This window comes from Zea mays, chromosome 3 (genome assembly GCF_902167145.1).
Source record: "Zea mays cultivar B73 chromosome 3, Zm-B73-REFERENCE-NAM-5.0, whole genome shotgun sequence".
Taxonomy (NCBI): Eukaryota; Viridiplantae; Streptophyta; class Magnoliopsida; order Poales; family Poaceae; genus Zea; species Zea mays.
The window spans coordinates 126,339,258-126,363,630 of record NC_050098.1 but is presented as its reverse complement, the minus strand read 5'-3'; the positions used below and the strand labels follow the sequence as shown (position 1 = coordinate 126,363,630).

The following is a 24,373-nucleotide window of genomic DNA, read 5'->3' as shown; positions in this document are numbered from 1 at the left end:
TGGGCATCGGAGGCTACCGAGGCCTTCACGACACTCAAGTGTCCCCTCTCCTCTGGTTCGGTGTTGCAGATATCGGACTTCAACCAATAGTTTGTTGTCGACCGCGACACATGGGGCTCAGGCTTTGGCGTTATTCTACACAAGGGGGCTGGTCCCCTAGCCTTCTTAGCCTACCTTTTGATTCCAGCCACCACAAGCTAGTAGCGTACGAGTGCGGACTAATCAGCCTAGTCTAAACGACATGGCACCAACGGGTGTATCTTTGGGGTTGTCTTCCTCGTTCGCACCGACCACTATAGCCTGAAGTTTCTCCTTGGCTCGCTGTTATCAACAAGTTGTTCAGGTTTGACTTTACGATGGAGTGCCTCCCGGGATGCCTCAACTTGGTGTTTGGCGCCCTATCCCATCGTGACTCTTACTCAGCAAATGTGATCGCCAACCCCGACTCATAACTTGCACCTGCCGAGCTACTCACCCTGTCGACCTCCTCTTTTTGTCTCCTCAAGGAAATTTGTGTTGCCATGGGACTTGACGCAGAAGCCAACTGCATCCAATGGCACTTGTTGGACGTTTCCCTTGCCCTGGCCCTCGGGACAACTCGTGTGCTAGTACTCTTGGCACCTCTTGCCCTAGCCTCCGAGGAACCTCTTGCCCTGGTCCTAGAGCACCTCACACGTCAATGCCTAGGCACCTATTGCCTGACCCTAAGGGCAAATGTTGCCCCGACCCTCGGGGCACCCAACACATTGGCTCATGGGGCACCTTGGGCATCCGCCCCAGGGCAGCCAACGAAGACACGTTGGCTCTCAGGCACCCAGTGCATTTGCTCTCTAGGCATCCAGCGCATCGACCCCCCAAGGTACCTCTTGCCCCGATCCTCAAGGTACCTCGAGCATCAGCCCTTGGGGAACCAGATGTAGGCGCATCAACCCTTGCATCACCTAGCGTAGACGTATTGCCTCCGCGGCACCTCTTACCCTGACTCTCGGGGCACCTCCTGCACCGGCACCCGAGGCACCTCTTACCCTGACTCCTGGGACACCTCACACATTGGCCCATTATGTTGGCCATGAGTGGATCGAAAAGACCCTTCAACACTTGTGCGAGGACTTCCGTATCCTAGGAGATTGAGTACTCATCTGCGACTTTGTCCACGCGTGCATCATGTGTCAATGCAACAAGAAGCCGACCCTATAGCCGGTCGATCTAGCCACTCGACGTGTCGTCTCAGTTATGGGCGGACATTTTGATGGATTTTATCTAGGGCATTCCCATGGTCCAGGGGAATCTATCGTTACCGTCATCGACCTCTTCTCCAAATATGCACACTTTGTTGCCTGCAGTCATCCATACTCGGTTGCTTGTGCCTTCTCCGAGGACATTGTTTGTCTGCACAGCTTTCCCACCTCCATCGTCAGCGACCTTGATAAACGATCTTCACCAGTCACATGTGGCGCGGCCTCTTCAAGATGCTCGGCGTCAAACTCTGCCTGAGCATAGCATTCCACACCGGACGGATGGCCAATCAGAGGTCATCAACAAGGTGATAGCCATGTACCTCTGTTATACCATGGAGGACCGACCGTGTGCTTGCGCAAGGTGTACGACCGGCCCCCAACACCTCTATTACCACACACCGCAAGGGCTGCTCAAATGGAGGTGGTGGACTCCTTCGTGGCCACGACACCTTCCTCATGGAGGTTCATCAACACCTTCTTTAGGCTCAACAGTATGCCAAGCGGTAATATGACGACCAACATCGCGAGCTCAAGTTCGAGGTTGGTGATTGGGTGTGGCTCCACCTTCTCCACCACCTGATACGCTCGCCGGAGCCCCGATCTAAGGGCAAGCTTGGGCCTTGCTCTGCAGGCCCCTTTCAAGTGTAGTGAACTAGGCACATGGCTTGCCATCTTCAACTCCTGCATGACGCCCGTCTCCATGACGTGTTCCATGTCGCCATGTTGGGTTGCTAAAGCCATTTTGCAGGGACCCTCTAACGACTCCACCATTGGTGCCACCCGTTCAGGATGACCGATTTGCCTATTCCATAGTGTGTACTATGCGCTCAGTTACGTCGTGGCACTTGGCATGTGCTCGTATAGTGGTAGAGCCTGACCACCGATGACACTATTTGAGGACCACCGCACGACTTCCAAGGACCGCTACCCAAAGATTCAGCTCGAGGACGAGCTGTTTGAAGAGACAGAGTGGTTATGACTGGTATTTTCTATGCACGCCGGAAAATAGGGCACCCATGTGGTGGCCCGAACTACAACCGGGCATGAACAATATGGCGTGAACAATACTTGTTTAGTAAATAGAATTAGTTTGTTGGGAAAGGAGAGTCCAAATCTATAAGGATTCCTCATTAGGAAAAGAGAGTCCAAATCTATAAGGATTCCTCCTTTAGTTTGCTTGGGAACCAAATTCTCTAGAGATTATAAATATAGGGGTCGTGTAACCAGATGAAGGCAAGCAAGGCAAATATCTTGTCGGGACTGAGGGGCTTCCCCTACTTGTTCTCTCCCTAGCTCGTTGTCGTGCCGCCTCTCTACACTCAAGCCACCATGGCACCTTCCCGAAGTCGGAAATTTCGAACCCGACCTCCAATCTCATATTCTTATGCACTTCACAACCGCGATAGGATCAAGTAACCTATCACTAATTCATGCTTCTTTTAAACTCCTAGGCATGAAATTTGGGAAAGGAAAACATGCGGCGCTGTGGATTCCATATTTATAGTCCATTTTAATACTTTAACTTAAAATATACTTGTTTGGCATTAACATGCTAGCATTGGAGTTATTTTTTAAACAAAAGTGTTTCCTGGCAATAGAAATCCTTTATGTGTGTTGTTATTTTATTTAAAAAGTTTGTTGGTGTCTTTGAAAAATCCACAGATCGATCTAAGACGGGCCAATAACACAGAGATCATGTTGACAAAAATCAAAATGCCGCTCCCTGATATGATGGTAAGTATATTTTGACTAGTAATGTGTCTATGCCTCTTTGCATTCTCGAATGACAAAAAATATGTCAAAGTTCGAAGTGAAACGCATTGATTTTCTGCAATTTTGAAGCATATGTTACATGATGTCAGTGGAGGGGCAATTTCAATTGCATGAGTTCCATGTCAATCGTGTTGAAGCTTCTTGTTATCATTTATCATGGCCAATTATTTCCCTTTCATAGAAATGCATGAATCTTAATACTCAAAGAAAATCCAATTTAGTTATCTTTAAACAGTCTTGTTGAAAGTGAAAGCATTAATAAATTTTTGGGGGAATTTTTTTGGTTCTCTCACTAATTTTTTATCGATAAATAACAAGTGCCAGGTAGAAAAAACAAAATGACAGGCAAGAAAGGGTGTTCCTGCCTATACTTTAAGAATTGATGTATTGGTTAGATGTGGATAAAATAACTGATTTTTTTTCCACGATGGCAAAACCCAAATTTCATTACTTCACAACAACAAAGTTACAAGCATTGTCAGATAAAATAACTGCATTGTGGCTGCATTTTTTAATCCCAGTCAATCTCCATGTCTGCCTTGAATTGAAAATGCATTTTGTATATGGTAGAGTTTGCATATGGTTCTTCATTGCAATTTCTACTTTGACCAGATTCTATCACATTTATACACAATTTTACAATCTAACAGGATTGTCGTAAAGTCATCAGCTTGTTTAAGTCAGAATCACCTGTTTTTCGTGAGTTTTACTCTGTAATTAATGTTGCTTCATTTATGACAATCTTCTCCCTAATTTTTTGTGGGAAATCTAGAAAAGATTAACCCCAAATTAGTGACTACTAGTCAAGTAAGTTTTGAAGTACATGATTATATTTACTTTCTGTACTTATAACAGAGTGCTGCTCTAGCTTTGGACGATTCAGTTTTGGATGCTGACCAGATTGAAAATCTAATAAAATTTTGCCCAACAAAAGAGGAGATGGAACTTCTAAAGGTTGTTTTTGAATTAATATCTAATTTTCCACATGTTTGAACCATTTTTTTCTCTGAATCCATAAAAAATAAATTTTGCACATTTTTTCCATCAGAACTACAGTGGGGACAAGGAAGCTCTTGGCAAGTGTGAGCATGTAAGCATCCATATTTTGTTTTATAGATAAATCCCGGATTCACATGTCTATATTTGTTTTCTAGGTATACAAATGTATACTGGAGTATTTCATAATTATTAAAAATCTTAACTTACCTGTTTTCCTCCAATTTACCTTGCTGCCTGTCATCTGCAGTTCTTTCTAGAGTTAATGAAGGTGCCAAGGGTTGAATCTAAGCTTAAGATATTTGCTTTCAAGATTCAGTTTCAGTCTCAGGTCATATGTTGGTAACATTTTGATATTTTGATCATTGAGATGTTCATGGCTTTTCACCATCCAACTTTCTTCTTTTTCTCTTAGATTAGGGATGTCAGAAAGAATTTGCAGACTGTATCATCTGCTTGTGAGGAGGTATACATTTTCCTGTATTTTTATTTTGAACTTTGGTATCCGTGTGTTCATCATGAGAGAACTCATCTCTGATATTGCATTCAGCTCAGAAGCTCTGAGAAGTTGAAGGTTATCATGAAGAACATTCTGTTAATTGGGAATACATTGAATCAAGGCACACCAAGAGGTAATGGACTTTGGATTGTTGATGTCTCTGAACTTTATTTTCTGCATATATCTTCATGCCCTGTTAGCCAATAAATAGGTTTAATTGTCAGTACCTTATATTACCTTTTTATAAGAGAAAGTAATGTTCTTGCTATTTCATTGCAGGCCAGGCTGTTGGTTTTCGCTTGGACAGCCTCCTAAAACTTATAGAGACCCGTGCCACTAGTGGTAGAATGACATTAATGCATTTTCTATGTAAGGTATGTAGAGAACTGAAATCCAAAATTTGAATAATCGAAAAGTAGCATGCATTCAAAAGATAATGTTCACATGGACCTTTTGTATTTTTCCTATATATCCATGTGTTGCAAATGAGCCTAGGATGGTTGAGGGTGTGGATGTAAGCCTAGACCACCCAAGTGAGTCCTCATCGATGCAAATTTGTGTGCCTATTTTCTTCATATAAAACCGCCTAGTTCCTGCTAGGTTGGTTGGTCATGCACGTGTTGAGCCATGTTCCGTAACAAAACAAAGGCACTGGATTTCTGATCTTCCCAACCTTTCTTGTAGAAACTACACATGCATCCTCCATTCCCAAATTCTTCTATTTTCTTATTTATCATGGATATGCGCATGCACAAAGGTGTAGGATCAATGATACCGACTAGAGGGGTGGATAGTCGGTTTCAACTAAAATCAAAGGCACATGCAAATTTAATTAGAACCACAAGAGAGTTAAATCCTCTAACCTATGTTGAGCTAAATATGGTTTGCAACCTAGAGTGAGCAAGTGATCAATATGACTAGAAATGGAATAGAGAACACAATGAACACAATTAACAATGATCAATACAATGTAAAGAACAATGGAGTTCTCTTGCGTGTTCGAGAAAAAAATAAAGAACAATGGAGATATTGGATTTTTATCGTGATATCGGTGATTTGCTGATCACCCCTAATCCACGTTGAGGTGGACTCGATGCACTGTGATATCCTGGCCCCTAGGATGGTGATATCCTGGCCCCTATGATGGTGATATCCTGGCCCAAGGTTTAATAGAATTAATAGAGTAATCATATCAACAAGGTGCATCTTCTTTTTTGGAAGACTATCTGAACACAACCTCCAAGTTAAGCGTGCTTGTCTTGGAGCAATTTGGGATGAGTGACCAACCGGTAAGTTTTCTCGGATGCGCATGAGTGAGAATAAAGTGCGCACAAAAGACCCGTGTTGGTCTGTGGGGACGATATATGATTCTAGAGAGCTGCCAGGAGTAAGTACCGTCGGTCCAGGGATTGGACGGGGTGTTACAAGTGGTATCAGAGCCGACCATCGCGGTTTCACGGGCGTGTGTGGGTTAGAGGGTTCAGGTATATGGCGCATGTGAGCCTAGAGTGGTCACATGTCATGGCATATGATGATACTAGACACACAGACGTGGCTAAGAGGGGAGGTTCCTGGATTGGGGTTGACCGACGAGGACGTCGGTCTTTTAAGGGGGGTGGATTGTGATATCCTAGCCCCTAGGATGGTGATATCCTGGCCCAATGCTTAGTAGAATTAATAGAGTAATTATATCAACAAGGTGCATCTTTTTTTTCGGAAGCCTATCTTGAAAAACCTTCAAGTTAAGCATGCTTGTCTTGGAGCAATTTGGGATGAGTGACCAACCGGGAAGCTTTCTCGGGTATGCATGAGTGAGGACAAAATGCACACAAAAGACCCGTGTTGGTCTGTGGGAACGATATATAATCTTAGAGAGCTGCCAGGAGTAAGTACCATCGGTCCAGGGATTGGACGGGGTATTACATGCACTCACCCGCTCTTCTATCAAGACTTCGCTTGATCTTTGAGCTGGATGGTCAAGGAATCTCTTAAAACTCGATTCTACTATCGTCGCTTTTTACTGCTCCGGTGAGTCAAGCGCGTGGCTCTTACAATCACCACCGTGGACTCTTCACAATCTTCTTAAAAAGCTCGACGGGGACTTCACTAAGCTATTTAGGAGTTGACAACCTCCAAGAGTAACAAGCTAATGATGTTTGCTTGATGAACCACCTAGTGCCTCAAGATCACACAATGATGCAGTGCACTATAGCTCTCTTCAACTCACTAGAATGCAATCCCAGGCAAGAGTTGTGAGTGAGAGAGTTTGGGAGGCAAGAGTATGCTCAATATATGTAAAAAATGGTCAAGAGAGCTATCCCGAACCGGGAACCCATCTATTTATGCTCCTCCCACAAAAACTAGTCATTATGGACAAACTGCCCCCTTTCTACGCACTCGCGGACGATCCATGCCATATGGGCAGATGGTCCGCCCTTCACTGTCAACGGCTACTTTCGTTTGAAAAGCGTGTCAAAAAAGCGAGGCACGGACTGTCCGCCGACCTCAAACAGGAACACCCCGAGCTTTGCCCAAACTGAACACTTGTGGATGGTCCGACACATGAGCACGGACGGTCCGCGACCTGGGAACATGTACCGTCCATGGCTTGGGTCGGGCAGTCCGTAATACAAACCACTAGGAAACAAAGTCTCTGCGCAAATTTCTCAAGTCAGCTGCGGACAGTCCGCGCCCCTCGGTCGGACAGTCTGCACAATGCACCAGGGACTTAACCAAAACAAGGCCCTTACTAGCCAACACTGCCGGACTGACCGACCACTTGGCCCGGACGGTCCACAATACAAACTTAGCAAACCACACTAAATATGTAGACCTCTTTGTTAGCTCTTGGATGGTCCGGCCACTTGGCCCGGACGGTCCGTGGATCAGACAACTTAGCCCCCTTTTTAAATACACTTTTATGAGGCACAAAGTTTCACATCAAGTAAAAATCATTGACCCCTCTTGATAGTACGACTGGGTATTCTCAACCTGGAGATGTTTGGATGGGCCTTACGTGCCAGGTGGCTTTGGTTACAGAAGACTAACGTGTCAAGACCATGGGCTGGTCTCCCTATCCGAGTGCACCGTAATGCAAAGGCCCTCGTTGATGTGGCTATTACCTCAGTGGTAGGCAGTGGTGAATCTGTGAAGTTCTAGTCTGATAGTTGGCTCCTTGGTAAAACTGTGGCTGAACACTGTCCAACCCTGATCCAAATGATTTCTAGAAGGGTTTTAAAGCGAAAAACAGTAGCTGAGGGGCTCACAAATCGTCAATGGGTGTCAGATATTCAGGGAGGATTGTCCGTACCGGTCCTAGTGGAGTATCTGCAGCTCTGGAACTTGGTTGATGGGGTAGTTCTGCAACCTGACATCGTAGACCAACACATCTGGCGCCTCTCTTCTCATGGTACTTATTGTAGCAAATCGGCCTATGATGCTCTCTTTGTTGGCTCTATCCCTTTTGACCCTTGGCGACATGTCTGGAAGAACTGGGCCCCCTTAAGATGCAAATTCTTTGTATGGTTGGCAATCAAAAACAGGGTTTGGACATCTGATAGACTAGCAAAAAGAGGTCTGCCCCATCCAGTTGCTTGCCCTCTGTGTGATCAGGCCGAGGAAACCATCCAACATATTCTTGTCTCCTGTGTGTTCGCTTGGCAAATATGGACGTCCATACTACACAATTTAGGCCTCCTAGCCATTGTTCCTCAGCCTGGATGCACTCGTTTCTCAAATTGGTGGTGCCAAAGTATCAAGAAAGTGGAGAAGAGTCTAAGAAAAGGTCTTAATTCCTTGATCATTTTGGTCGCTTGGGAGATTTGGAAGCACCGTAATGCTTGTGTGTTTGAGGGGGTTGTGCCCTACACTCAGCGAGTTCAGAGTGCTGTGATTGAAGAGGGCAGCGTTTGGTGCTTGGCTGGTGCATCAGCTCTGCAGGACCTCCTCCTGTGCAGGCTCCCTAGGGGACCCTAGCAGTTTGCCTGCTGGTGGTCGTTTTTGGTCGGGTTGTTGCTCTGTGTGCGTGGCACGTTGTGTTAATTTCAGGGGGGTCTCGGCCTAGGGGCCTTTGTATTAGGGGTTGACAAGTCTTGTCTCTGCTATGTTTTTTTTTCTTCTTAATATAATGACACGCAGCTCTCCTGCGTTTGTTCAAAAAAAATATATTTAAAGTTGAGTTTTTTGCAGAATCTTTTATTGCATCATCTCTTATGTAACCTAAATCTTGGTCATTAATACCATTTTCCGATGGTAACACCTTAGTGGATGGTAGCACAGGATATGTTCTCATTATGATGGGAACATATCTTGTCAATGACTGCTTACTTCTCAGCGGTACAGTTTTCTTCAGAACTTAATGACTGGTTTAAATGTACTTCAGTCCCTTGCAGAGAAGTCACCAGAAGTAATGGATTTTCATGAGGATCTTGTCCACTTGGAAGCTTCTTCAAAGGTAATTTGCTTCTCTGACTAATATGGATAACCTGGACTGACAGAATTTGTTAAGTATTCTGGATTTACTGTAAACAGTTGCAACTAAAAGCATTGGCGGAGGAGCAGCTGGCAGTGGTAAAGGGGCTGGAGAAAGTTGAACAGGAGCTAACTGCTTCAGAAAGTGATGGGCCGGTTTCTGATGTTTTCCGTAAGGTATATTTTTCACAACTTTTTGTGATGTTTAGAGTTTCTTCTCTATTTGAAATGTTTCTAGTGGGCAGTATTTTGTAGTTTTGGTTGTGTCATCATGTGGAATCCTTAATGTTCGCTTAAAAGATTGAGCCTTTGATTATTTATCGAATCGTTCAATGCAATGTAGACTTTAAAGGAGTTCATTGATTGTTCGAGTGCTGATGTATGCTCCTTGTCAGCATTCTATTCTGAAGTAGTAAGTCATTTGTCATCATCCATGCTTCCATTGTGAACACTTTGTGCTTCAGATTTGCCCCTTTTGACTTATTCACTGCTTACAGGGTAAAAGCGCAGATGCACTTGCTCTTTATTTTGGAGAAGACCCTGCTAAATTTCCTTTTGAGCAAGGTAATATTCATGCCTATAGACCCATGGAAATGGTTTAAGTTATAGGTGCTAAATGATATTTGTCATGGACGGAAACTGTTTCTTCCATTTTTAACTACATCCATGGAAATGGTTTTTGTTCCATTTACTATGGTGGTAGTTAGAATATGTGGAATCCTAACGCTAATCCAGGGTTGGGAGTATATTATATAGGAGAGTTAGGTGGGCCAAGCTCATTACAATAGGGGTAATTAGGGAAATACAGGGAAACCCTAACTTAACCCTAACAGTAATCTAACACCCCCGCAGTTTCAACTCTATCCTGTACAGATGTTGAGATTGGATCGGATCTCAGTGAATACACTCTATGGCATTCCCTTGGTAAAAATGTCAGCGGACTGCAAGGTGGTCAGAACGCGGAGGACACGAACATCACCGACTGTGACACGCTCACGGACGAAGTGAAGGTCGATCTCCACATGCTTCGTGCGCTGGTGCTGCACGGGATTGGTGGACATATAGACTGCGCTGACGTTATTGTAGTAGATGAGGGTGGAGCGCTCAAGGGGGCTGTGGAGCTCCTGAAGCAGCTGGCGGAGCCAGGAGGCCTTGGCGACACCGCTGGCCACAGTGTGATACTCGTCCTCAGCGTTGGAGCTGGAGACGACGAGCTGCCGCTTCGAGGCCCAGGAGACGAGTTTGGCGCCCAGAAACACGGCATAGCCGGATGTGGACCGGCGCGTGTCGGGGTAGCCAGCCTAGTCAACGTCGGTGTAGACCACCAGCTCAGAAGTCGGGGAGGGTTGAAGTAGAAGTCTAAAGTCAATGGAGCCGCAGAGGTCGCGAAGAATCTGCTTGAGAGTGGCAAGGTGGGGTTCCTGTAGGGAGTGCATGTGGAGGCACATCTGCTGAACGGCGTCGGCAATGTCTAGCCGGGAGAATGTCAGATACGGAAGAGCGCCGGTGAGGCTTGGGTAGGTCGTCGCATCGGCGATCAGGGGCCCATCATTGTCAGAGAGTTTCGCCTAAGTGTCGACAGCCGTGGAGCATGACTTGAAGTTGGACATGCCAGCCTGCTTTAGAATGTCGAGAGCGTACTGACGCTAGTGAAGGAAGAGGCCCTATGGCCACCGCTCCATGGTGATCCCGAGGAAGTGGTGGAGAGGGCCCAGGTCCTTTATCACGAACTCGCGCTCAAGGGCGGCGATTGTGCACTGAAGAAGGCAATCATTGGACGTCGTGAGCACGATGTCGTCAACATAGAGGAGGATGTAGACAGTGTCGTCTCCTTGCCGATGAATGAACATGGACGTGCTCGACTTGGCCTCGACGAAGCTAAGGGATAGCAAGTAGGAGGTGAAGCGACTGTACCAAGCCCTCAGCGCCTGCTTGAGGCCATACAGAGAGCGGTTCAGCCGACAGACTATGTTCGGGCGAGCGGAGTCAACGAAGACGATGGGCTGGCTGCAGTAGACTGTCTCCGTCCCAGCGTCGTGGAGCAAGGCATTCTTGACATCCAGTTGATGGACCTCCAAGTCCCGAGATAGGGCGAGGGAGAGGACGGCTCAAACAGTGGCGAACTTGATGACAGGGTCGATGGTCTCGTCGTAGTCCACTCTGGGACGTTGAGTGAAGCCCCGAATGACCCAACGAGCCTTGTTGTGGTCGAGTGAGCCATCTGAGGTGAGTTTGTGGTGGAAGATCCACTTGTCGGTGACCACTTTGGTGCCTGGAGGATGCGACACCAGGTCCCAGGTCTGGTTGCCCAGCAGGGCCGCATACTCCTCCATGGCACGGCGCTAGTGTGGATTGGTGAGAGCGACGCGAACAGAGGAGGGGATCGGGGAGGCAGTCGGATCAACATTGGTCGTTAGAATCAAATGATCGATGGAGACGCACGTGGTGCGGGCAGGGTCGATGGAGACGCACGTCGCACGGACTGTGTCGATAGGGCCGCACGTGGCATAGGCGGGGTCAAGGGGGCCACGAGGGCCGCAGGCGGGGTTGACGGGGCCGCACGTGCCGACGCGAAAGAGGGCAATAGAAGAGTATCGACGCACTCATCATCGAGGAGGGAATCGAGGTCAGGGGTGGGGAGGAGTCAGCAAGGTGGAAAACCTCCTCATCAAAGACAACATGACGAGAGATGATGTGGTGGGTAAGGAGATCAGGGTAGAGGTACCCCTGGTCAAGGGAGTAACCGAGGAAATGACAGCGAGTGGAGCGGGGGAGGGGGGTAGCTTGTGAGGAGCAGTGGCGGAGGTGTTGGGATAGGAGACATAGCCAAAGACTCGAAGGTGCGCATAGGAGGGGTTGTTCCATACAGAGCGAAGTGGGAGTGGGTGACTCACCGCCTTGAAGGGAAGGTGGTTGAGTTGATGAGTAGCAGTGTTCAGGGCCTCTGTCCAATAGCTAGCAGGAAGAGACGCCAGCAAAAGGAGGTAGCGAATCATGTTGGCGGTGGTGTGAATAATCCGTTTGACTCGACCATTTTGAGGGGAAGTGTAGGGGCACGAGAGTCGCAACTGAACGTCGTGGGAGAGAAACAAGGAGCGAGAGGCGGAGTTGTCAAACTCGCGTTCGTATCGCACTGGAGGGCATGAACCAGGTGACAGAACTGTATGGAGACCCAAGAAAAGAAGTGCGAGAGTGTGGAATGTACCAGACTTTAATCGCAGAGCAAAAGTCCAAAGAAAGTGAGAGAAGTCATTCAGAATGACTAGGTAGTATTTGTAACTAGAGAGGTTGAAGACAGGAGATGTCCAGAGATCACAATGAACAAGATGAAATGCCTGAGCAGCTCTGGATGTGGAAGTAGAAAAGGGAAGACGCGAATGGCGGCTGAGCTGACATGCATGACAAAGGTTCTAAGAGGGGCCCTTGGTCCAAGATATATTTGAGCTACTGGAGAGTTTGGACATGACGTCAGGTCCAGGATGACCAAGACGACGATGTCAAATGGTGGAGGTGGTGGTAGTAGCCAGAGCATGAGGGGAGGACACGTCGGTGGGGCAAGCAGATGGCTGGAGCGTGTCCAGGGCATAGGCTAGGGCAACACAAGAGGAGGGAGGTGGGTCAAGACAAGAGATAGAGTATAGTGGAACGGAGATGTCATATCGAGCGAGCACGACATGGGTGGTATAGTGTCGTATAGGGAGTCCCTAGAGATCGAACTACATAGGACAACAGTTGTCAGTAGTGAAGGGACGAACCAAGAGAAGGGGTTGAATCATATGAGGGGCAACAAGGACGTCGTTAAGGTAGAACAATCCCGGAAAAACCGAATCAACTACTGAGGTGACTAAGAGGGTGGAACCGTTCCCCACAAAGATCGAGGAAAGGATGAGAGGGGTAGGGAGGCGCCGGAGTCGACCACCCAATCGGTGGGAGGAGGGGGTGGCGAAGACATAGGGTGCGAGAAGAGAGCCACGAGATGTGCCCCTATAGAGCCACTAGAAGGTGGGGGAGACAACAAGGTCTCGATCGTTAGGGAGGCAATCGTAGCATTGGGGAAAACAAGCGGCCCAGGAGCATGGTGACCCGCCTGGGGGTGGAGCGCGACGCAATCACGGAGAACAGGGTTCATGGCCCGATCAAATGCCATGAATGTGCTCTAGAGAAACTAGCCGTCGTGAAGGGAGACACGTGCACAGTAGGGAGGCATGGGAACCGCAACGGAGGTAGGGGTCCCTAGAAGTGAGAGGTGGGGCGAAGCAGGAGGTGCCGAGGGCGGTGGGACACAATAGGATGGCATCGTCAGAAAAAATAGACCGAGGGACATGGTGAGGGAGCCCTGTGGACGAGCTCGACCACATGAAGGGGTGCCCGGACCAAGGGTTGGAGAGCAACGGCCACACCAGTGCAGCGAGACCGGACGAGGCAGGGACATAAGTGTCCACACTCGCGCCTGCGAGGGTGGAGTAGAGTGCTGCTGAGGCAGCGGGAAGGGGAGCTGCAGAGGACGTGTCGGGGAAGGAGAGGGCAGTAGGGGTGTGCACTGGAGTAGAGGGCGGACCAGTGGTGCCGGCCACGGTGGTGGACAGGGCCGACGTGGGCGCGCGCGCCGAAGTCGCGCCAACACAGGCGTGGGGAGAATGGCCGGTGTGGTAGCAGGAGAGGGATGGGCAACGACCGACGCAGTGGAGGGGACGACGGTGCAGAAGAGGACGGCAGCTGCGACTGCGAGGGTGCCAGGGAGGAGATCGCATCAGGCTAGGAGAAGGTCGTTGTGTGCGCCTGCTGGGAGAAGGGCGTCCAAGGCACCAACGACGGCGATGTGCGCTCTCTCGGTCGCATGGAGCCCATCCTCGAGTGTGCCAATAGCGGTGGCATGGCGGCCTGCGCTGGTGGCGGCGACGAGGCCGCCCGCGCCCATAGGGGAGAGGAGGCCGCCCGCGAGTGTGCCAGCAGTGGTGGCGTGGCGGCCCGGGCTGGCAATGGTGGGGAGGTCGTTCGCGCCTGTAGGGGAGGGGAGGTCGCCCGCGCCTAGGAGAACGGTGGCGCCAGTGTTGGAGACGAGATCTGCGGTGGGAGCGTCGCAGGAGGATGCCATCGGTCGGCGGACGGGGCCGCCGATGGGACGAGCGAGGGTGGCAGCGTCCGCGGCGGCGACACGACCTAGAGACGAGGTGGGGAGGGTGGCGCTTCCGCAGCGGTGGCACGACGAGGAGATCGGAGCGTGCCCAGGAGGTGGCACGACTAAGCAGGGAGGTTGGGCGGCCAGGGAAGGGGGGATGACGATGGCTGGGGAGGGAAGAGAGAGACCTAGTTAGATACCAAGTTAGAATATGTTAAACCCTAACCCTAATACAAGGTTGGGAGTATATTATATAGAAGAGTTAGGTGGGCCAAGCCCATTACAATAAGGGTAATTAGGGAAATATAGGGAAACCCTAACCTAACCCTATAGAGTAGTCTAACAGTGGTATAGCTGTGATCCAAATATCATTGATACTTCTGGAATCCAATAGGAGCATAGTTTATGGATTTGTTTAGGTTGAGTTGAGTTAAAGCTGTGGCAGTAGCCTTCACCCTCTTTTAGTTTGTTTCATGCGTCAACACACATCTATTAAAAAAAAGAAAATTCTCTGTATGCCATTGCAATATTGCTCAATGCCTTATTTGCCATCGTAAATGTCCTAATCCTTTCTATGTCACTCGGATGCAATTTCTTATACTTCCATGCCATCACTAGTGGCATAGAAGGGTAAGAAAATTGCATGTTTTAATCTATTCTATGCCACTGATGATGGCTTGGATGGGTAAGAAATTGCATCTGAGTGATATAGAAGGAATTCACACATTTACTGTTAGAATACCCGATTAGGGTTTGGGGTTCTCCCCGTGTAATTACTGTCTCGCCCCTCTGTAATGGGCCTGGCTCAGTTACTCCAGTCTATTTAATAGATTGCCCAACCCCTGTTAGGGTTAAGGGTTTTGCACATTCCTACATGGTACCAGAGCCACACTAACTTCCTCCACTAGCCGGCCGCCAGCCCCTGGCTGCCGCCGCCGCTCCTTTCCCCATCCCCCTCCGGCCGCCGCCAGATCGCCTCCATCTCCTCTCTCCTTCCTGGTCGTCGGCCACACCCGCTTCTCCCCCTTCTTCGGTCGACGTCTTCCTATGCCCTCCCCTCGCGCTCCCTCCTCACCCAGCCGCCGGCCGCCCGCCGAGCAACCCCAGGCGCGAGGCGTCCGCGTGCCGAGCACCGGCCTCCCCGCGGCCGGATCTGAGCGTCTGCCCCGACCGCATGCCCGACCGACTGCTCTGCGCCCCTGCCCAGCCGTCAGGCTCGACGCGCCGCGCCCGTGGAGCCGCGACCCCGACCCTGAGCCACCCCGACGAAACCCGCCCGCTACTCCAGCCGGCTGCGCCCGGCGCCGTACTGGAGGCGCTGCTGCCACGTGCACTCCCCACCGCGCACCCCTGTTCCCTGCCGTCGAGCGCCGTCGGCTCCAGCTCCCGTCCTCGCCGCCCGACCCGTTCCCGGCAGCTGCGCGCGCGCCCTTCTTGACGCCCCCTAGTGGTCGTCCCCTCACCATCCCTCCTCTCTACTCGCGCTGTTGCGCTTCTCCCACCAGTGGTGCCTCTACCCTCACCGGTTTCATGACGTCACCCCCACCATACATGAGCTTTACCTCACCCGCTGCTCTCGTGACTGTGCGTGCACTCCTCCACGACGGCCAGCTCATCCAGGGCATGTTCGTGTCCTTCGATCCCGCCGGGAACCCTATTCTCCAGGACTGCGTCGAGCTCCACCCTCAGGCGGTCCGTCACGTGCCTGGACTGCTTGTCTTCCCACGTGCTGCGATCGCCTCCTTAGCGGTTGAGCCCGTGTCATCTCCCTCCCTTCCTAGTGCCTCTATCGGGGCACCTTCTTTGGCCCTCTCCGCTCACACCGTACCTTCGCCACCACCACCTCCCCCAACCACCACCGATTGGGTGGTTGACTCCGGGGCCTCCTTCCACACTACCCCCACAACTAGTTCGTTACTCCACTCCCATCCACCCCACCCCTCACATCCTTCCTCCATCGTCGTCGGCAACGGTTCCACCCTCCCGGTCACCTCAGTAGGTACATCGGTTCTTCCAGGACCATTCTTCCTTAACGACATCCTTGTTGCTCCCGGACTGACTCATCCCCTCCTCTCGGTCCGTCGCTTCAATCGTGACAACCAGTGCTCTATGGAGTTCGACCCCTGGGGTCTCACCATACGCCACCTTCCCTCACATGCTGTGCTCGCTCGCTGTGACAGCTCCGGTCCCCTCTATTCCCTTCACTTGCCCTCCACTCCTCAAACCAGAGTAGTCTCATCTCCTGCTCTTGCTACTACCACCACCTCCTCCGCCATTTGGCACCGTCGTCTCGGGCACCCTGGACCTGACGTCATGTCTCAGCTTTCCGGCCACTTAGACATATCCTATACTCTGGGCTCTTCTGAGCGCCTTTGTCATGTTTGTCAGCTCGGCCGTCACTCCCGTCTTCCTTTTTCCACTTCCACGTCCAGGGCTGTTCAGGCCTTTGATCTTGTCCACTGTGATCTCTGGACGTCTCCTGTCCTTTCCGGCTACAAATACTACCTGGTCATTCTGGACGACTACTCCCATTTCCTTTGGACTTTCCCCCTTCGGCTGAAGTCCGACACGTTTACCACCCTCACTCACTTCTTCGCCTGGGTATCCACCCAGTTCTGGCGCCCGGTTCGTGCCCTGCAGTGCGACAATGCCCGCGAGTTCGACAACAACGCCTCCCGTTCTTTCTTCCTCACTCACGGCGTCCAGTTGCGTCTCTCATGTCCCGACACCTCTGCTCAGAACGGCCAGGCCAAGCGCATGATTCACACCACCACCAACATGATCTGCTGCCTTCTCTTTCAGGCATCTCTCCCTGCCACCTACTGGGCAGAGGCCCTTCATACCGCCACGCATCTCCTCAACCGTCTTTCCTCGAAGGCGGTGAGCCACCCTACACCTCACTTCGCCCTGTCCGGCACAACCCCTTCCTACGACCACCTGCGTGTGTTCGGTTGTGCCTGCTACCCTAACACTTCCGCTACCGCCCCTAACAAGCTTTCTCCTCGCTCCACTCGCTGCCTCTTCCTCGGCTACTCCCCTGACCACAAGGGGTATCGGTGTCTGGACCTCACCTCCCACCGCATCATCTCTCGTCACGTCGTCTTCGACGAAGATGTGTTTCCCCTTGCAGGCTCCACCGCACCCACCGATCTCGACTCACTGCTCGAGTCCGATCCGGTTCCCCCCACACTCGGCGCCCCGCCTTGCGCCGTTACCTGTACCTCGTGCGGCCATGACGCCACCGCTCGCGCCCATTCCTGCGCCACACGCGGCCCCGTCGATCATGCCTGCGTCACGCGCGGCCCCGACGACCCCGCCGGCACCACGCGCGGCCCCGTCGATCATGCCTGCGCCACGCGTGGCCCCGTCGACCACGCCTACGCCACGCGCGGCCCCGTCACCCCCGCCTGCGCCACGCGCAGCCCCGTCGACTCTGGCTCGCTTCGCCGACCCCGCGCTCGTCTACCACCGTCGCGGCCACGCCGCTACCTCGGCGCCTGCCGACTCGGGCCCGTTGATGAGCGCGGCCCGCTTTGTCGACCCCGCCGTCGTCTATCACCGTCGCGAGCGGGCCATACCCACCGCTCTCGACGTTCCGGTGGCCCGCTCCGAGCCGCCAGTATACCACCCGGTCGCCATCCACCGCGACCCCGGGCACGTCCACCCGATGGTGACTCGGCGTGCCGCTGGCGTTCTTCGCCCCGTCAACCGGCTGATCCTGGCAGCTGATACGACCTGCACTCCACCGGACGCATCCCCGGTGCCCTCCTCCGTTCGCACTGCCCTCGCCGACCCACATTGGCGTCGTGCTATGGAGGAGTACGCTACCCTCTTGGCCAACCACACCTGGGACCTGGTGTCGTGTCCACCAGGAACCAACGTGGTCACCGGCAAGTGGCTATTTCGCCACAAGTTGACCTCGGACGGCTCCCTCGACCGCTACAAGGCCCGTTGGGTCCTTCAGGGCTTCACTCAGCGCCTCGGAGTAGACTACGACGAGACATTCAGCCCCGTCGTCAAATTCGCCACTGTCTGCGCCGTCCTCTCCCTCGCCCTCTCCCGCGACTGGGCGATCCATCAGCTCGACGTCAAGAATGCCTTCCTCCATGGCACTCTGACGGAGACTGTTTACTGCAGCCAGCCCACCGGCTTCGTCGATGCCAGTCATCCGGATCTAGTCTGTCGGCTGAACCGATCCCTGTACGACCTCAAGTAGGCGCCGCGGGCATGGTACAGTTGCTTCGCCTCCTACTTGGCCTCCATCGGCTTCGTCGAGGCCAAGTCGGACACGTCCCTGTTCATCTACCGGCGTGGCGACGACACCGTCTACCTCCCGCTCTACGTCGACGACATTGTGCTCACGGCATCCACCGCCGACCTTCTACAGCGCACGATCGTCGCCCTTCAGCGGGAGTTCGCGATGAAGGACCTGGGGCCCCTACACCACTTCCTCGGCATCACCGCCGAGCGCCGGCCTCAGGGTCTCTTCCTCCACCAGCGTCAGTACGCCATCGACATCCTGGAGCGGGCTGGCATGTCTGACTGCAAGCCCTGCTCCACGCCTGTCGACACTCAGGCAAAGCTCTCTGAGGACGACGGGCCTCCGGTCGCCGACACGACGTCCTACCGGAGCCTGACCGGTGCGCTCCAGTACCTCACCTTCTCCAGGCCCGACATCGCCTACGCCGTCCAGCAGGTGTGCCTACACATGCACACTCCGCGGGAGCCCCCACCTCACCGCTCTCAAGCGGATACTGTGCTACCTCCGCGGCTCCCTCGACTACGGCCTCCTACTTCGACCATCCCCGACGTCGGAGCTCGTGGTCTACACCGACGCTGACTGGGCTGGCTGTCCCGACACGCGCCGGTCCACCTCCGGTTACGCTGTGTTCCTGGGCGCCAACCTCGTCTCTTGGGCCGCCAAACGGCAGCCCGTCGTCTCTCGCTCTAGTGCTGAGGCCAAGTACCGTGCCGTGGCCAACGGCGTGGCAGAGGCCTCCTGGCTGCGACAGCTCCTCCACGAGCTCCATAGTCCCCTTCAGCGTGCCACCCTCGTCTACTGCGACAACGTCAGCGCGGTCTACCTCTCCACCAATCCCGTGCAGCATCAGCGCACGAAGCACGTGGAGATCGACCTGCACTTCGTCCGCGAGCGTGTCGCTGCCGGTGACGTTCGGGTTCTCAACGTCCCCACCACGCTGCAGTTCGCTGACATCTTCACCAAGGGGTTACCGTCGAGTGTTTTTTTAGACTTCCGATCCAGTCTCACCAAGGGCCTCTAGCGTAATGGTTAAGGCTTCCGAGTAGCACCTCTAGGTCCCGGGTTTGATTTCCCTCGGGGGCGAATTTCGGGCTTGGTTAAAAAAATCCCTTCGTTGTGCCCTGCACGCTCTCGGGTTACGTCCTGCGCGCCACCCTCCGGCTGGGCCGTTGCAGAGTGAGCGGTGACGGCCCGCTAGTGATAGGGGGGCTAGGGCTCGGGAATTTTCTCGGCCAGAACCATGTTTCGATCTATTCTTAATATAATACCGGGAGGGCGATCTATTCTTAATATATCACCAGGAGGGCGGTCTTTCCCTCCCAGGCCAAGTTTTATTATAAAACAAAAAGGCCTAGTAGGGTTTCTCAAAAGTTAGTTTCTTGTATCTATGTTTTAGACCTCCTTAGGAGGGTTTCCTTGTAATTGGATCCATTTTGGACCATTCCTATTTTCTTATTAATATAATGATGCGCAGCTCTCATGCGCGTTCGAGAAAAAAAAAAGTAAGCAGAAGGCGTGACATTTAATCTCATCTGGATTGTTGTAGATATTGTCCAAGCCACTCCAATAGATCAGTCTGGTGATTCGAGCTTGTTCCCAGTTCCCTCCATACAAAGTTATACATTTCGTAGTGACCGAGAACCAAGCGCTTTGCAGCCTTATTAAAACTGGTTGGGACCGCTATTTACATAAGCCTGTGATCTACTTTTGTCTGACTTCCTTCTGTCCTGCACCAAGGTGTTTTACCGGTTTTCTCCCCCAAAAAAACGTGTCTAAGTCATGACGTTGTACCTTAGTTATTTGAAGTGTAGAATACCCCCTAGTTGTAAGGTTTTTGTTTCCACAGTGAAGCAAAAGCTTTCCGTTCTTTCAATAAAAAATCTGAACTACATCAGTTGTTTTTATGTGATTTTCTACTTGCTTTAACTTCAATCCCTTTTTTATTTTTTTATTTTTCTAAATGCATTAGCAGTGTACTGCTTGGTTTCACTGAGCTACAAACAAAGCACACATCTGTGGTTTTACAATCCTTATTAGTTCTAACTAATTTTAAAACATTTGCAGTTGCTACAACTCTTCTGACCTTTGTGGGGTTGTTTCGGAAAGCCCATGATGAGAACCTCAAGCAAATTGAGGCTGAGAAGAAGAAAGCCCAGAAAGAAGCTGAAAAGGAGGCAACTCAGGACAAAACTCCTGTAAAGTCAAAAAATGGGAATGCAGATAAATCACCAAGATCACCATCAACCTTCAAATGATATACGGCAAAAGTTCACATGATCATCATTTCTTCCTCAAAGAATGTCTGCCTTTTCTGGCCTCGGCACAATTTCACAAGCATCAATAGTAATGCAAATCCATAATACCATGTGGACAACTCATGCAGTCATGCTTACAAGACAAGGTAACAAATGATCTATTTCATATATGTGTAATGTTCTGTTGTAACAGGCGAAATATGTATACTTGCCAGTACCACTCTTAACATATATTCACTGCCCTTTTTCCAGATGCTTTTGGTTCAACATCCATGCATGTATCTCATGACACTGTACAAAGCTCACCCCACACAAACTTAGGTTCTTCTGTACAAAATCCACACTAGATCTTTCTTTTTCCCCCCTTCTGTTTATACTAGCACCAGGAGTAGCTCATTGTTTGTAAACTAGAAATAGGAGTGTAGGCAGTGATCAGTAGTAGGTCAGAAGCAATAGAAAAGGATTAGTGCTACCACAGGCAGGTTCTAACCAGGTAAAGGTGAGTATATAGCCATGTGCCCATGATCTTTGAATTCTTGACTAGAGCAAAGTGTTTGTGCGTGACGTCCTGCCACAAGTATCTCGAGATCAATTAAATCTTGGTCAAAATGTGAGCTTCAGTGTTTCGCTCCATGATTTGTCAAGGGAAAAATGGTCACCTGTTGCTTTTGCATTCTCATTTTCTGCACCTCCTATAATCGATGTTATGGTTTTGATGACACTAATTTCTGTTGTAGAAAAATAGAAAGCAGTTCCTACAGGAGTTGAGAGAAATTCACGATGCTTGTCAGGGACCTTGGGATGTTCTTGGGAATTTTAACCTTATATACAAAGATGAAGACAAGAATGATGGGCAGATTTCGAAAGTTTATTAATGATTTAGCCTTGAGGGACATTCCTTTACAGGGTCGGAGTTTCACTTGGTCAAATCTGCAAGCTGATCCGGTGTTGGTAAGGCTTGACAGTTGAGTGGGAGCAGCTGTTTCCAAACTGCCTTCTGCAGAGTGCAGCCTCGGAGGACTCTGACCACTGTCTTCTGTTGCTCGGGCTGGATGATATTAAGCCTGGAAAACCTCGATTTCACTTCGAATCCTTTTGGCCAAAAATCGAAGGCTTCATGCATACTGTTGAGGAAGCTTGGAACTCGGTTCTAGGATCCTCCTGCCCTTTTGATGTTTTGTCCAGGAAACTCAAATCCACTGCAAGAAAGCTTCAGAATTGGAGCCACAGAGTTTCTTCATCTACTGGAAATTGCTCAAGACTCTCGGACTTTGTCCAACGAGGAAGCATGGCTGCACAATAATATCAAGAAACATTGCCTTGCCCTCTCCTCTCAAGCGTATTGCGAGGAGCCGCTCTAGGATCAGCTGGCTGGGTGAGGGCGATGCCAACACAGCTCTGTTTCATGTTCATGCTAGGAACCATAGAGGAAAAACTTTATTATGAGATTATGTGAGGCGGGTCAGGTTTTCACCCATGATGTTTTTTTTGCTTCGGACTAACTTGCATCAAGATCACACCATTGATCTTGATGAGTTAATGTCACGACCGGTTTTAGAAGACAAACCGAATGTGAATTATGTACATGTTAGGACTTAGATCACGTATACAACGATTACATAAATATCATATCATCGCACAATGCTTAAATAATGATAAAGAATATGTACCATTATTACATACCGAAGTCATAACCATCACATTGTTCAAAGTGCACAAGCGGAAACAAACTAAATTAAAGGGCTTTCCACATGAATCTGGCTGATAGATCACTAGCCTAGTCTTCAGATTCATTGAAGTCCTAAAACTCATGGAGGTCCGCTTCGACTCTTGAGCAATGGTTGCATCGATAGCAACCTAGTGTTTAATGTGAGAGTAAGTGGGAGTACACAATGTACTCAACAAGTGCCCCGCTTGGCTAAGTGACTAGCTTTATATGGAGTTAAGCTAATAGCAGTTTGATTTTACTTTTTTAGATATTTATTATTAATACAAACCAAGTTTTAACATTTACCCGAGATTGCCAACCCGTGAATCGTTTCCTCATCGAGGAACATCATTACCAATATCATGACCAGTTCATAACCAAAACCATAGTATCTCTAATCAATCTGGCTATCAAGGCCGCTCTTAACCATGAGCACGACTGATATACCAGTTTTATCCAAACCTCTGTATAGATTGCACACTTTACCCATGAGCCATGATCCATATTTTCTTGGGTTGTATAGATCATTAAACATTTCCAAGGTGAGTTGTCAAGGTTTCACTACGTAACCTTTACAAAGATTACCCTAAAGGTATAGTCATCTGTTAGGTTTCTCTAGTTCATAAGCACAGTACTCCCCCAAGGTGGTGATTAACAAAAACCAAATGTATAAACCTCAGCACCCATCCTTGGTAGAGTGAGGACTAGGCCATAGACCCCATTGACGACATGACGACAAAACAAATTACACCTAAGGTAACTTTAATTAATTAGATAAGGGTGTCCCATACCACCCTCATACCAGCACTATTTTCCCAAGTGGTCACTCAGCGAATAGGTCCTTACAGAGAAGCACTCGGGATATCTCCCAAGCCTCCTTACGGTGAAACACTTGGGATACCACCCAAGCCTCCATGTGAAAGGAACACAAATGCCTAAGAGGGGGTGAATTAGGAATTCTAAAAATCTCGCTAATCTAGGCCACAATTAAATCTCCTAAACAAAACATATGCAAATAACTAAACAATAATGTGTAAACTAGGTTTTGGCTAAATGTTGCTATCTCTACCGCAAAAGGAGTTATGTAACCTAAGTTCCAATCCTAAATATTCTAAACTAGGAATAGAGAGATTGAAACTTAAGTACTCAATGTAATTGCGGAAGCTAAAGAGCAAAGGTAGATAATGCAAACTCACATGGATGTGCCGATATTTTACTGAGGTATATAGAACCACGCAAGGTTCTAACTAATCCTCGTTGGTGCCCCTACGCAAAGAAAAGCCCACGCGAGGGCCAAGCACCCGGTCGAGTAACTCCGTAGAGAACCACAGGTCTTCTCCACACACAAGTGGTGCTCTGCTTCCGGCCTCCTCTCGGACGCTCCCCGCCGTCTTCACTATCGAGCTTCTCGCCAAAACGCCATGGGTCTCGTTCTCTCTAGTACACAGTGGTGGCCACACCACAAACGCGGTTGGTGTGTGAATGTCGCCTAGAGGGGGGGGGGTGGATAGACGGAATCTGAAAATTATAAACTTAAGCACACACTACAAGTCGGGGTTAGTGTTAGAACGAATATTAAGTCCGGGAGAGAGGGGAAAACAAATCAACCAAGAAATAATGCGGATGAACACGGTGATTTGTTTTACCGAGGTTCGGTTCTAAAGAACCTAGTCCCCGTTGAGGTGGTCACAAAGACCGGGTCGCTTTCAACCCTTTCCCTCTCTGAAACGGTCACTTAGACCGAGTGAGCTTTCTTCCTTGATTTCTTGGGTCACTTAGACCCCGCAAGGACCACCACACAATTGGTGTCTCTTGCTTCGCTTACAAGGCTTTGAGAATAAGAATGAGAGAAAGAAGAAAGCCAAGCAAGCAACAAGAGCAACAAAGAAACACAAGAACGACCCTCTCATAAGTCCTAAAGCACTAGAATTGAATTGGGGACTTTGATTGGATCGGTGGCTTTGATTTGTGTCTTGGAGTGTTGCACTTTGCTCTTGTATTGAATGGAGTGTGATGAATGCTTTTTTTGTTGGAGTGGAGGTGGTTGGGGGTAT

General features: G+C 50.0%; 1 protein-coding gene across 19 annotated transcripts in view; it reads left to right on the top strand.

Moving 5' to 3' along the window:
- Window positions 1-21,242, top strand: part of LOC103652160 (formin-like protein 12) — a 40,731-nt gene extending 19,489 nt beyond the window's left edge. For 6 of the 19 annotated variants that reach the window (XM_035966297.1, XM_035966302.1, XM_035966296.1 and 3 more), the window contains 13 exons: window positions 2,901-2,972; window positions 3,867-3,965; window positions 4,060-4,101; window positions 4,258-4,338; window positions 4,423-4,473; window positions 4,558-4,639; window positions 4,786-4,880; window positions 8,888-8,959; window positions 9,037-9,153; window positions 9,320-9,388; window positions 9,474-9,540; window positions 20,421-20,757; window positions 20,864-21,238. In XM_035966297.1, the coding sequence (XP_035822190.1) occupies window positions 2,901-2,972; window positions 3,867-3,965; window positions 4,060-4,101; window positions 4,258-4,338; window positions 4,423-4,473; window positions 4,558-4,639; window positions 4,786-4,880; window positions 8,888-8,959; window positions 9,037-9,153; window positions 9,320-9,388; window positions 9,474-9,540; window positions 20,421-20,611 (1,038 nt within the window). In that variant the 3' untranslated portion in view covers window positions 20,612-20,757; window positions 20,864-21,238. Of the gene's footprint in view, window positions 1-2,900; window positions 2,973-3,661; window positions 3,711-3,866; window positions 3,966-4,059; window positions 4,102-4,257; window positions 4,339-4,422; window positions 4,474-4,557; window positions 4,641-4,785; window positions 4,881-8,887; window positions 8,960-9,036; window positions 9,154-9,319; window positions 9,389-9,473; window positions 9,541-20,420; window positions 20,758-20,863 lie in introns of those variants that run through there. The other 13 variants (XM_020550294.2, XM_035966292.1, XM_023301985.1 and 10 more) reach the window with 10 other exon arrangements.
- Window positions 21,243-24,373: the final 3,131 nt, after the last annotated feature.